Source organism: Stegostoma tigrinum, chromosome 12 (genome assembly GCF_030684315.1).
Source record: "Stegostoma tigrinum isolate sSteTig4 chromosome 12, sSteTig4.hap1, whole genome shotgun sequence".
NCBI lineage: Eukaryota > Metazoa > Chordata > Chondrichthyes > Orectolobiformes > Stegostomatidae > Stegostoma > Stegostoma tigrinum.
Window position 1 is genome coordinate 53,056,267 of NC_081365.1, and position 14,568 is coordinate 53,070,834.

General features: G+C 40.8%; 1 protein-coding gene and 1 long non-coding RNA gene across 6 annotated transcripts in view; one reads left to right on the forward strand and one right to left on the reverse strand.

The window, feature by feature from the left end:
- The window catches only part of igsf11 (immunoglobulin superfamily member 11), a 280,353-nt gene that overhangs the window by 49,958 nt on the left and 215,827 nt on the right, over positions 1-14,568 (reverse strand). For all 5 annotated transcript variants that reach the window (XM_048540501.2, XM_048540500.2, XM_059650329.1 and 2 more), the window contains 2 exons: positions 9,894-10,057; positions 2,102-2,309 (listed from right to left, as the gene is read on the reverse strand). In XM_048540501.2, the coding sequence (XP_048396458.1) occupies positions 2,102-2,309; positions 9,894-10,031 (346 nt within the window). In that variant the 5' untranslated portion in view covers positions 10,032-10,057. The remainder of the gene's footprint in view (positions 1-2,101; positions 2,310-9,893; positions 10,058-14,568) is intronic.
- Positions 1-14,568, forward strand: part of LOC125456922 (uncharacterized) — a 72,639-nt gene that overhangs the window by 7,449 nt on the left and 50,622 nt on the right. The window lies entirely within an intron of this gene.

Genomic DNA, 14,568 nt, shown 5'->3' on the forward strand with positions numbered 1-14,568 from the left:
TTCGGGCCTAGACCCTTCATCAGAGAGGGGGATGGGGAGAGGGTTATTCCAGAACCCTCTCCCCATCCCCCTCTCTGATGAAGGGTCTAGGCCCGAAACGTCAGCTTTTGTGCTCCTGAGATGCTGCTTGGCCTGCTGTGTTCATCCAGCCTCACATTTTATGAACTAACAGCATGTTTTTCCATGGTTGTCCCAAGATGCTCAACTCCACTCTTTGCAGTGTTGTCACTCGAGGCCAAAATGTCTGCTCATCATCATAGACCACGATAACCACAGGGACATGATTACCCCTCTCATACTGGGAGGGGGGGAAATGAAATTATTGTTGCATCAGAAAAGGTCTGAAAGAGATGAAGGAGTAGAAGAGTCCCAAGAGGAATTTCAGAGAAAGAGGGGGCAGTAAACTCAGCTCTTGCCTGCTATTTACTGAAATAAGAGGCGTGACTAGCCCTCCTGCAAATCTTCTCTCCTGTAAGTGATCCCATGTGATGATAAGTAGTAGTGAATAATAAATTCCACCAGGAACACGAACTCCCGGTACCCATAAGCACATAAATATAGCATTCCGGGAAAGGTGGCCAGAGGTGATAATAACGGGAAATCTAGTTCTAGGTGAAAAATGTAAAATGTCTTCTCATCCAATTGTGCTTTTTTTTTTCCTGCCATTTCCACTCCACCTCAGGGCAAGATAATGGATGCAAGACCAGTGCAAACTTTTTAATTTTAGTTGATGCCTTCACATCCAGTTGCCATCTTTTATAATTCATTGACACTCAAGTCAGGATGCTTCATAAAGTATAGCTTTGGTTACAGTAGTTCAAATATGACAGTGCTTAAATTACAAAATAGATGGTGAGAATTCAACATCTTGATACCCTTAGATTATAAATACACTAAGTGGATAGCCCAATGTTACATAACTGAATTTTAACACAATTTTGAGGTGTGGGGATTAATAGCAAGTGAAAATAGGTATGAAAATGGCAGTCTCAAGTTGACCTGTAAGCTTAAAAGCCAGTCTAGAAAATAAACTTGCTCGTCAGCAACATCGCCTCAATTTCACCATTCATTCTGTCACTGAAGGATCTGGGCAAGTGCGAGGTGATGCATTTTGAAAGATCAAATTCAAGGGCGAACTATACAGTAAATGGAAAAGTCCTAGGGAAAATTGATGAACAGAGAGATCCGAGTGTTCAGGTCCATTGTTCCCTGAAGGTGACAACGCAGGTCAATAGGGTGGTCAAAAAGGCATATGGCATGTTTTCCTTCATTGGACAGGGTATTGAGTACAAGAGGTGGCAGGTCATGTCGCAGTTGTATAGGACTTTGGTTCGGCCACATTTGGAGTACTGTGTGCAGTTCTGGTCGCCACATTACAAAAAAGGATGTGGATGCTTTGGAGAGGGTGCAGAGGAGGTTCACCAGGATGTTGCCTGGTATGGAGGGTGCTAGCTATGAAGAGAGGTTGAATAGATTAGGATTATTTTCATTAGAAAGACGGAGATTGAGGGGGGACCTGATTGAGGTCTACAAAATCATGAGGGGTATAGACAGGGTGGATAGCAAAAAGCTTTTTCCCCCAGAGTGGGGGACTCAATTACTAGGGGTCATGAGTTCAAAGTGAGAGGAGGAAAGTTTAAGGGAGATATGCATGGAAAGTTCTTTACAGAGGGTGGTGGGTGCCTGGAATGCGTTGCCAGCGGAGGTGGTAGACGCAGACATGTTAGCATCTTTTAAGATATATTTGGACAGGTACATGGATGGGCAGGGAGCAAATGGGCACAGACCGTTAGAAAAGAGATGACAGGTTAGACAGAGGATCTCGATCGGAGCAGGCTTGGAGGGCCGAAGGACCTGTTCCTTTGCTGAACAAAGGTTTCTTTGTTCTTTGATCATGGTCATTTGCAGCTTCATCTCTTCGGAATACTGAATAACCGTGCAATAAAAGGTGGACCAACTGTCATCACAAGTCATACTGTCATGGGTGCCCCCTCATGGTAACTGGGAAGCAATAACTCTTGCACAGAATGCCAAAATTATACCTAATGCATTGCATACCGGATCATAATCTCAGAAAAAGACAGAAGAAGAAATAATGTACCTAATACAGACAATCCAAGAATGCCTATGTTCCTTTCTCCTCTGTCAGGCAGGTTGTTCACCAAGCATTGATATGTCCCTGTGTCTGACAGTTGTGTATTATTAATGAAGATGGAGGCAACTGTGCTCGGCATGGTGACGACAAAGCCGACACGGGAATTAAACTGGGTGGCTCCACTAATTATCTGGCCTCCCTGGTACAAAATTACCTGTGACAGAAAAAAAAAAGAACAAATAGAATATATTGTGTTTAATTTATTGTGGCCATTGACCAATTCTAAAATGCACAGTGTCACATACATTTACTTCAGACCTGCACATGCTTGATTTCAGCTTAAGTTTTTAGAACTGAGCAACAATACAGCTAAGTACCTATATGTTTGTGCTGATTTCTGCAACACGATGGGTCCTATAGTGCGTCACCTGAGAAATGCCAATTTGAGGTCCCCATATGCTTACTTAGACCCAATACAACATTTTGACAATTTCATACTTTTTCAATCCTGTTAATCCTCAGAAAATGTACAATTCCTGTAATTGTACAAAATCATATTAGGCAGTTCAACCCACTTGTGCTGAAATTTTATGATCAAAATTACTTTGTTACTTGAGCTATATTATGTTTAATGTACAGCACAGACAAGGTGGTCACAGCTCACGTTATAGCTATTGTCTCTAAACTCATGGGCTGAATGTTACTTAACCATGGTGGAGGCATTTTTGCCAGCTGACAGCATCTAAAATAGGTCAGATGCCCAACCAGTCACCTGCTCACTCACCCCAAAGTCACCTCCCAAACACAATTTGCAAGTAAATAATCAGGAACAACTGAACTTGGCAAAATATAACTGTGAAAGTAGCTTTTTTCCCCCACCTAAAAATAAAGACAGGCACGAACGAAGTTGGGAAGAGGGGGCAACGCATTCAGTTGGGTGTACAGGGTGCATCAGGGTCAAACCACATATCCTAAGCTTCTACCCTACTTTTCCATCTGCACTCTCTGCTTGATCAAACCCGAGAATAAAACAGGTGAATGCACGTCTTGAAAGGTGGTGCAGAAGGAAGGGTGTTACATTCACGTGAGGCTCCGACTATCTCTGGGGGAAACGGCATCTGTATACGTCAATTGCACTGCATCTCAACTGAAAAGAGTCCAAGTACCTAATGGAGCATTTTGATAGTGTAAACCTTTTCCAAAAGCACTTAATCAGCAGGAGGGTGGGGCGCAGGAGACAATGTTTGAAAGTAATACCAGGGTGCATGAAATGCAGGGATACACAGACAGCTCTGGAACAGAGCAGAGTAAGCTAATCGTTGGAATTGGCGTAAAATGAGGGTTACACCAACAACAACTCCCATTAAGAAGGGTAAGAGTGCAAGGTATATGGGAACACCAGCACCTGCAAGCTCCCCTCCAAGCCACTCATTACCCTGACTTGGAAATATAAAGTGATATTTCAGTGTCAGTCGAAATCCTTGAACCTCCTCCCTAATGGCACTGTGGGTATTCCTCCATCCAATAGCAGTAGTTCAAGAAGGCAGCTCACCACCACCTTCTCAACAGCAACCAAGGATGGGCAATGAATGTAAGCCTAGTCTGTGATTTTCAAACACTGCATGTACGTGAATTCACAGACCATCGTTCTTAAGATTGGTGTATTGGATTATAATGCTATCGAGATAATGGAGATCTAGCTGAAGGAAGAGCAGGTGTAAGTATTAAATATTCTAAGTGACAAGGTATTCAGAAAAGGTAGGAATAGGATAAAACTGACAAGTGGTATTATTGTCTATGGAGAGCACTGTAGTTCTATAAAGAAAGAGTGCTTCAGCATGTTCAAGGACATATTCATTTCAGCAAGAACTAAGGAGTAAGAAGAGTGTGTTGCTTCGGTGCTGTCGACAAACCACATACTAGCAGAAAGGAGGTACAAGAACAAATCCGTCAGGAAATTACAAAGGCTACGTCATGGAGTACGTGTACTGGGGGCTTCGGTCACCTTATTAAAGACTGGAAAGTGGTAGCATAAAGGGCAAGGAGCATGCATTCCTAGATTGTGTTCAGGGGGGTGCTGTATGTCTAATCCAACAAGAAAGGAATTATTGCTAGTTCTGGTTCCAAGCAATGAAGTGAGACAAGATGATTAAGTAAAAAAATGCAGAGGGCAGTGATTATTGCATCTTAAGTTTTAACATGATGGTAGAAAATTACATCCAGCGTATAAGTGTAATACTTGACATATTTTTCAACAATGAATGGAAGTAAAGCATGAATACTTTCAAAGATTTTGAGATTGTTTTAGCCAGTACAGCTCTCAGTCACTCTGGTAAGGTGTTGGAGGTCTAGCTTTCTTCTATGTGACAACAAGATGTAAAGTGTAACTTTGAAAATGCAAAGCTGCTATTTAGCTAGAGAATATTTCAGTATCATAAAGATTACCAGTCCAAAAGGACTTGTAAGCCATAAATATATAAACTCGATTGAAACTCAAGATCATCACAAAAGGAGCAAATATTTTGAAAGTCTACTTTCTCAAACTCTCCTCAGGCAGAAGTAACATACCTTCTTCAAACAGATGGGAATTAAAAGAAAGTCTCACCCATGACCTGACCAGAACACTTTTTAACACTGCCAAAATCTTAACTCAAAAGGTTGATGCACATTTTGGCCACTATCACACAGCTCTGTTTTATATTGCTTTGCCCAGATGCACAAAGCTTTGGTCATACTCAAGTACTTTGAAGAAATTCTTTAAACTGAAACTGCCTTCATTTGTGGGTGGCAAGACATACTTTATTCCTTTTTGAACTCCTTTCAACCTTGAAAATGTAAGAATAGAGCTCTCAGTTAAATAAACTTGTGTTGGAGTCAAGCTGTGTCATTCAGGCCACAGTGCATGAAGGAGCACTACTCAAAGCCCATTTGCAAAGAAAGCAGAATCGCAAAATATGTTCCAGTAAGGTATTCGTTGAGGGTGGCAAAGTGGCTCAGTGGTTAGCACTGCTGCCTCACAGCAGCAGGGACCTGGGTTCGATTCCAGCCTCGGGCAACGGTCTATGTGGAGTTTTCACATTCTCCCCGTGTCTGCATCAATTTCCTCTGGGTGCCCTGGTTTCCTCCCACAGTCCGAAGATGTGCAAGCTAGATGGATTGGCCATGCTAAATTGCCTGTAGTGTTTCGGGATGAGTAGATTAAGTGTATTAGCGACAGGAAATGCATTGTTACAGGAATAGTGAAGTGGGATGGGTCTGGGTGGATTCTCTTCGGACAGTCGGTGGGGACTCGTTGGGCCGAAGTGCCTGTTTCCACACTGCAGGGATTCTATGATTTCATTTGGCTACAAAAGGTTGACCAGTTTAATTTGTTCACCTGCAGATTACAAGACCAAAAGGAAATCTGCGAACATTTGCAATGATTCACCCGGCTTTTCATAGAACATAGAACATAGAAACGTACAGCACAGCACAGGCCCTTCAGCCCACGATGTTGTGCCGACCATTGATCCTCATGTCTGCACCCTCAAATTTCTGTGACCATATGCATGTCCTGCAGTCTCTTAAATGTCCCCAATGACCTTGCTTCCACAACTGCTGCTGGCAACGCATTCCATGCTCTCACAACTCTCTGTGTAAAGAACACGCCTCTGACATCCCCTCTATACTTTCCTCCAACCAGCTTAAAACTATGACCCCTCATGTTAGCCATTTCTGCCCTAGGAAATAGTCGCTGGCTATCAACTTTATCTATGCCTCTCATTATCTTGTATACCTCAATTAGGTCCCCTCTCCTCCTCCTTTTCTCCAATGAAGAGAGACCGAGCTCAGTCAACCTCTCTTCATAAGATAAGCCCTCCAGTCCAGGCAGCATCCTGGTAAACCTCCTTTGAACCCTCTCCAAAGCATCCACATCTTTCCTATAATAGGGCGACCAGAGCTGGACGCAGTATTCCAAGTGCGGTCTAACCAAAGTTTTATAGAGCTGCAACAAGATCTCATGACTCTTAAACTCAATCCCCCTGTTAATGAAAGCCAAAACACCATATGCTTTCTTAACAACCATGTCCACTTGGGTGGCCATTTTAAGGGATCTATGTATCTGCACACCAAGATCCCTCTGTTCCTCCACACCGCCAAGAATCCTATCCTTAATCCTGTACTCAGCTTTCAAATTTGACCTTCCAAAATGCATCACCTCGCATTTATCCAGGTTGAACTCCATCTGCCACCTCTCAGCCCATCTCTGCATCCTGTCAATGTCCCACTGCAGCCTACAACAGCCCTCTATACTGTCAACGACCCCTCCGACCTTTGTGTCGTCTGCAAACTTGCTGACCCGTCCTTCAATCCCCTCATCCAAGTCATTTATAAAAATTACAAACAGTAGAGGCCCAAGGACAGAGCCCTGTGGAACCCCACTCACCACTGACTTCCAGGCAGAATATTTTCCTTCTACTACCACTCGCTGTCTTCTGTTGGCCAGCCAATTCTGCATCCAGACAGCTAAGTTCCCCTGTATCCCATTCCTCCTGACCTTCTGAATGAGCCTACCATGGGGAACCTTATCAAATGCCTTACTGAAGTTTGTTTTTTTTAAATGTGTTCTTAGGATGTGGAAACCAAAGAAAGGAGTATTTATAGTTCATGAAGACATTACAATTCAATGACGCAGTGGTGAAAGAAACTGCACAAGGTCAGTTGATAGCTCTCATTCCTGAAGAGCAGTTATGCCAGTTCGTTCTTCAATCATTAGCCAATAACTTGCAAATTTACTTTCTGTTACCACCTCACAATTCAACATTACATCTTTCTTTGTAGGTTTATGAACCTTCAACCTGCAGTGTGGTACAATGGCTAATAAGCTCTTAGTCATTTGGATCTATTTTGCCAACTTGATCTTGTGACTCCATTTGTTTCACAAGCAGCCCTTTAGCAATGTTCCTTTAAAACGCCTCAACTTTACCAGCATGTATGATTCTCAACAACAATTTGTCAACAGAATCCAAAAGGACAAGCTAAATGCTTAATTGTTCAACTGAAAAAAAAGAGGCATTGACCTCAAAGAAAATGCAACCTACAGTCATAGATTTCCTTCGCCTAATGTCAGTTTAAACTTGGATCTCCAAATATCCAGTAGTAAACGTCAAACAAGAAAAATAACCAATCATACTGAAGTATTCTCTCAGTCAGCAAACCAGCCACACAGAATTCACTTTGAGTTGAGTTATGATTTATAGAAAGAAACAGATACATGATTGGAATGTTCATAAAAGTAAACATGTCATTTATTTGATTATAATGGAAAAATTTGGCATTCCAAAAATATAAAATTAGATTTTATTTTTAGCCACCAGTGAGGTTGCTCAGCAGTAATTACAAATTTGGTGTTACTAGAAATAGTAATATCTCAATCAATGAGTGCATTTTTTTTCCCCCCAGTGGTTAATGCAGCAAGAAAACTAGGACTAAAGGGTAACTTTTAAGTAGCGACTACTTTGAGTCTCTGGGAGACATCTACTGCTTACCTAATTGAAACATATGAGATTCTTAGGGGATTTGACAAGGTAGATGTGGAAGGGTTCAGAAATAATGGGAACTTCAGATGCTGGAGAATCCAAGATATCGAAGTGTGGAGCTGGATATACACAGCAGGCCAAGCAGCATCTCGGGAGCACAAAAGCTGACATTTCGGGCCTAGACCCTTCATCAGAGTGCTCTGATGAAGGGTCGAGGCCCAGAATGTCAGCTTTTGTGCTCCTGGGATGCTGCTTGGCCTGCTGTGTTCATCCAGCTCCACACTTTGTTATCTTAGATGTGGAAGGGTTGTTTTCTGTCAAGGCAGAGTCGAGGAACAGACAGTATAATCTCAGAATTAGGGTTTGCCTTTTACAAAAGAGATAAGGAGGAATCTCTTCTATCAGAGGACAGTGAATCTGTTTATTCTTTAATCACAGAGGGCTGGAGAAGTTGTGCTGTGAAGTATATTGAAGGTGGAGATGGAGGGATCTTTAAATCAGTAAAGCAACCAAGTGCTAGGCAGAAAATGAAGGAAAATTATGATGAAATGTTTGTCTGATATTTGTCAGACCATGAGAGATTTGAGGTAACCAGATCAGCCATGAAGTCACTGAATGGCAGACTGGACTAATGGGTTGAATGGCCTGACTTCTGTGCTTCTGTATTATGGTCCACAGAAAGTGTAAAATCATCGACAGAATACAGACTTCAGAATTGTTGACAATCTTAGAAGAATGATGATGGTGCATTAGATAGGTTCATAATTGTTACTGGTGCAAAGTCCAGGCCCAGAGAAACTTCCATCAGGTCCAGTCAAGATCATTGAAAAATGATCACAATCTAATTTGTAGAATGAGCAATTTTTCCATAATTGATGATACAGAAGTGATTAATCAAACATGCAATTAGCTTACATTTGGTTTGAGCGTGGTTAATTGTTAAACGACTTTCTCCTGACAGAAACCATTTGGTCCAGATCAAAGGTTGATGGTTTTATTGCTTTATGGCTCAGGCTAATGAAAAAACGTTTTCTAATGAGCATAACATGTCTTTTGCGCAAAACTTATGTTTCAAAATGCAACATGGCTTAGTTATAACAAAGTTTGTAATAAGGAATGGACACAGACATGCATATGTGCTTGTATTAAAAACATTAGAATTAGGGTCAGTCATACAGCAGTTGTGAACATTCTGGATGCATCAGTTAGAAAATTGGGGATGATAGTTAAGCAAGAAGGCAAAATCATGTACATTAAGCAGACATACAAACTGGCGTCACTATCTTGGTAAGGGATTGGGACAAGGTGTAACTAAAAAAGGTCAAAGTTTTAAGGTGATTGACACGAATGAATCTAAGTGGAAAGTGATATCACAAAAGGTGCCCATTACTTCTAAAGAAACCAATGAAAATGTCAGACACTACCTAGCCAACCCAAGACTGACCATGACCTGTGAATGCACTGTGTATGCACCATCTAGACAGTTAACAATCAGATCATGCATCATGAGGACCAAATCAGCATTCAAAGATGTCAATAACAACAGAGTTTGTCCTCATGGTGCACTGTGTTCCTGTGTGCCTGGAGTTCCCAAGATCCACAAAACCGATGTCCCTTTAAGATGATGCACATTTTATTTATGTCTAGTTCTGCACAACAAAAAGTGGCCAAATGGCTTAGCACGTTACCACAACCAGTTCTGCGCAATATTGTTGAAGTGCTGGTGTTGGACTTGGGTGCATAAAGTTTTTTAAAAAATCATACAACGCCGGATTTTAGTCCAACAGGTTTAAAAATCACAACCTTTCAAGTTTTCCGCATCTACAGTACAGGATTCCTCCTTCGTCGTAGAAATCATACAGGGCCTGCATAGTAATCGCCATGCTGTGCCCATTAGCTCTTTTACAGTATATTATTGAAAAGGCTAGCAATACCAAATGAAGCCATTAACAGCTGCACCACAAAGTACAGAATGGCAATCTAGATGACTAGCCATTGTCTGAATCTCATATTCTAATATGAAGAGATGAAGCTATCAAACAAGTCAGTCACTTGCCTTAACATTCTACTTGAGAAATCTGCAAATCTTGTACTATCTACAACAATCCCATCTTCAGTGGTCAATATACACACAGATTCCCATAGTTTCCCAAGTTACAAGATTGGTCTATTCAACATTCTCACAAATGGGCCCATGACATTTTTGCCCACTGTGCAAACTTGATGGCAAGCAAGCATGACCACATTAATTTATAAAAACAACAATCTTAAGGACCAACCTGTTCTGGCTGATTGACATTTGAGAGAGGTGTCACAGTCCAGATGATATTCAGTTGAGTTAGAGCTGCACTTGTAATGAAGGTACATGGTAGTTCGGCTGTTTCACCTCTGGCAACCTGCACACTCTTGCTACTCATAGTAACTTCTAATAATTCCACCCAACCTGCCAAGAAAAGGTTAATAATATTGAATGTGTACAATACAAAACTAATGCCATGAAAGCAATTGACAAACATGTTGTTCTTGAGCATGGTGTGTGATGCAATCTTAATGAACTTTTCATATACAGTAGAAGTTCTATTAAAAATCTATGGGCAGTGTATAATTTAATCAAGGTGATTAGATAATGCCACAACCTGACAATTGCGAATTACAAATTTTGCATTCATCCCACAAGTGTGCTACAGAATAGAACCTGTTATCTTTATAATCGACAAAAGACAAAGCTATTTCTCATCAGGAATTTTTATGAGCTGGCCTCGCATCAGAACAGCAGATAGCCTGAAAGAATTGATGACAGTTGTGTGTTCACTCCACTCCACAATAATAGCTTGGTTTTTCAATGGGCATTCCATTGTTTACACCATACAAAGGGGTAAGGTAACAGAATTTGAAAATTCAGATGTGAACTAACTCTAATCAATTTACTGCCACAGATTATATTTCACTCTCTCAGTGAACAGCTTTGCAAGAGAAAAGCATGCTTAAAAATGAAATAAAAATAAAAATGGAAACAGAGATTCTGCAACCAACCATCGCAAAACAAAATTGGGGGGGGGGGGTGAATTTTGGAATGAAATTGGTCTACGCAATAGTACAAAACAGATTTAAGTGAATTGGCTGCCACATTTTCACTGCTTATTTTACACAGATCAAATTGGCAAAATAGTCACGTTTTATTTGAAAAATCAAATAAAGGTGACACTGAAACCAGGAAGTGATCTCCAAAACTGAACTCCATTGGGAGAGAGATCAGGTGAGATAAATAAAAAGTTAAGAGATTGAACAGAATCTCTTTCATGGTACAAACACAGGCAATTTCACCTTCTGCTAAAAATATCCGCCCAAATCACTTTGAACACTAATGTCCACACTCAATTTGTGTGTTTCAGGCTCATTCAAGTCATCAAATCATCCAAGATTGAGTAAATGTACATTGTGTCAGATAACTGACTTTCTTTCCTCTTTCCCCTCCAACCCACTCCATTTTTAGAAGAATTGATAGAATTTCTTTCATTTGGTACAAAAGCAAGGCAGCTGCAGGGTAAGTCTCTAGTCTTAGACTTTGAAACAAAATCTCTCTTCGATCACTAGTGGAAAGGTGGCACATCCTTCACCACTTCTCCGTCAGCCAGATTTATTGTTCTTTTTTGTAACCAAATGCTATCTCCCCCCAAAACACACCTTGTTTTACTTAAGCAGAGTTCTCTCTGAGCTGGTACTTGAAAGTGAAAAAACAAAAAGAAAAGACCGGAGATTATAATTGAAAAGGTTGTTCTAGGCCAACAGGACATTGGTTCAGACTGTGGCCCTTTTTCTCAGCATCCTGTGAGCTACTCAGTAATAGCAATTAAGATCTGGATCGCATCTCCTTTGTTTCTGTTACCCTGGTTTTACTTGTATCAAAACTGAGTGAATTGAGTGAAGGCTAACTTTTAAGCGTGTGCCCCTGACAGCATGCAAGAGTCGACATTATTTGTGACAAATCCAGTTGAAAAGAGTTCTAGGTCTAAATACCCTACTATTGAGGATGACGTTAACATTTATTTTCTCAAAGCAACTTTGTGAACATCTTGACCACACTGCACTGTGAAGGGCTATTTACTGAATTTATAATTTTAGTGGATGACCATACTTTAGGCAATGAACAATGTTTCAGTGCCCAGGATGTTCAAAAAGAAATGAGGAATGGCTTCAAATTAACTACCTACTTTTACTAAAGCACATGATCACAAACTCTACTTTATATTATCACTAATTTACAAAAAATAATAAATGTGTGGAAGGCATATTGTCTATCACCCTATGACATTCTTGTTCTCCCAAGTGAGTGCACTGTTGCAATTTTTAAGAGAATCTGTGGAGAATGTTGCATTTCTTCACACCGTCAGCAATCTGCGTTAAGGACTGCAATTAACTGTCGAAACTGGCATTGTAACTTTTCAGCAACAAGAAATACAATGGTCCTAAGCTCCGCTGCATTCAGTTATAGCGTCAGAGTCACACAGCACAAAAACAAACCCTTCAGTCCATGATAACAAAGTGTGAAGAAGGATGAACACAGCAGGCCAAGCAGCATCTCAGGAGCACAAAAGCTGACGTTTCGGGCCTCGACCCTTCATCAGAGAGGGGGATGGGGAGAGGGTTCTGGAATAAATAGGGAGAGAGGGGGAGGCGGACCGAAGATGGGGAGAAGAGAAGATAGGTGGAGAGGAGAATATAGACGGGGAGGTAGGGAGGGGATAGGTCAGTCCAGGGAAGACGGACAGGTCAAGGAGGCGGGATGACGTTAGTAGGCAGGAAATGGAGGTGCGGCTTGAGGTGGGAGGAGGGGACGGGTGAGAGGAAGAACAGGTTAGGGAGGCATGGACAAGCTGGGCTGGTTTTGGGATGCAGTGGGGGCAGGCCTGTCCATGCCGAACCTAATCCTGAACTGAACTAGTCCCACCTGCCTGCTGCTGGTCCATATCCGTCCAAACACTTCCTATTCATTATCTATCCAAAATGTCTTATAAAATGTTATGACTGTACCCACGTCCAGCACTTTTTCAGGAAGTTCTTTTCAGACACAAATCACTCACTGCGTAAAATATTTGCCTCGTGTCTTTTTTAAAATCTCTCTCTTCTCATGTTAAAAATGTGTCCCCTAGTCTCAAAATCCCCCATCCTATCGAAAAGACAAATACTGTTAACCCTATCTATGCCTCTCATTATTTTTAAACTTCTATAACCTCCTCTGCTCAAGTGAAAAATGTCCCAGCCTTCCTTTATAATTCAACCTCCGTATCGCAACGTCCTGGTAAATCATTTCTGAACCCTCTCCAGGTTTGCAATATCCTTTCTATAACTGGGTGACCAGAACTGGACATAGTACTTCAGAAGAGGCCTCACCAATGTCCTTCACAACCTCAACATGATTTCCCAACTCCTGCACTCAAAAGGCTGAGAAATAAAGGCAAGCGTGCCAAATGCCTTTTTAACCACCCTGTCTATATGTGATATAGATGCTTCAAAAAATTATCTGCATGCACCCCAAGGTTGCTGTGCTCTACAACGCGACCCAAGGCTCTACCATTGAATTGTATAAGCCCTACCGTTGCTTGTTGCAGCAAATTGCAAAGTTCTTTCCAAAACTACAACTGATGGTTCTATAATAGCTATAGTTACAGGAAAATCTCCTAACCAGGTAGCTTTGAGTAGACAGCAGGAACTGCAGATGCTGGAGTCAGTCGATAGACTGTGGATCTGGAGGAACACAACAGGCCAGGTAGCACCAGAGGAGTAGGAAAGTCGACGTTTCGGTCGGGACCTCCTTCAGAACCAGCTTTGAGTACGGTCCTTTTCAAATAACACTTTGACCTCCAAAAGTCATAGTAAGCAGTACTTTTGCGCTATTGGCTGCTGTATAATATTGACATCTTGGCTATCAGCAAACACAGTTCAAATAAAAAGGATTTTCCTTCAGATTGCAATACATCTTTGTCTGATAATTTTATCTGTAATTGATCTTTTTGGTGACAATTAGATTCAATTAATTACTTAAGTTTTGTCAGAATAGAATTTTTACTAGAATATTCTATTTTTTTCACTCTTGTGGGCTTCTTCAAAAATTATATGCCCTTATGTATAATTTGAGACTTTCTGATTTATTCAGAGTTCAAAAACAACAGTACTCAAAGAACAACACAGAACAGCAAACAGTTTAACAAAGAATTCAATTCTGTAACTATGGACTTAATATGAACTGGCATTCCAGCTTAACATGTCAGCTCCGGGGAGTAATTAGAACACAAGAGTAGAGTCAAGTACTTTAAATAGCTTTACACAACTCAACTTCTGGGCTAATTTTCTATACTCATTAATTCAAATTTCAAGCAGGAAAAATTCCACATCTATTTTAGGTTTACTTTCTGAGCTTTTGCCTTGCTAAGAGTTGAAGTAACTTTTCAATTGAAATAAAAAATTTTTGTGAGGCAATCATGATCTTAGGCAAATGAAAGGGAAAGAAGTAATATTTTATACAGTTACGAATATTGTTTGGTATAACAGCAAAGTACCCACCCTGTTCTTCAAAGAGGATCATGGAATTTTCCATCTCCGGTAGTTGGTGCCACATTTTAACATCCAATTTAAAACATATCATTCACAAAGTGTCAATTTTGATAAGTGCTCAATTTACTGTAAATGAGGTTTAAAGCCATGATCTTTTGGGTTTGAGATGACAGCGTTTTCCATAATCCAAGAGCGTCACCAGAATATACTGGTTCATGTATACGCAGGTTTGATGAATTTGTAATTTGTCCATGCTGTTTACCTACTGTGTGATGGTTTTTGCCTTACGTTTTCCTCCCATCATTTTGATGCTACACATTTCAGCTGGGGATTAAACAATGCCATCAGTTGTGGACAACTATCTAATTATTCATTTTCTCTGAAAAGCATCAACTTGGATAA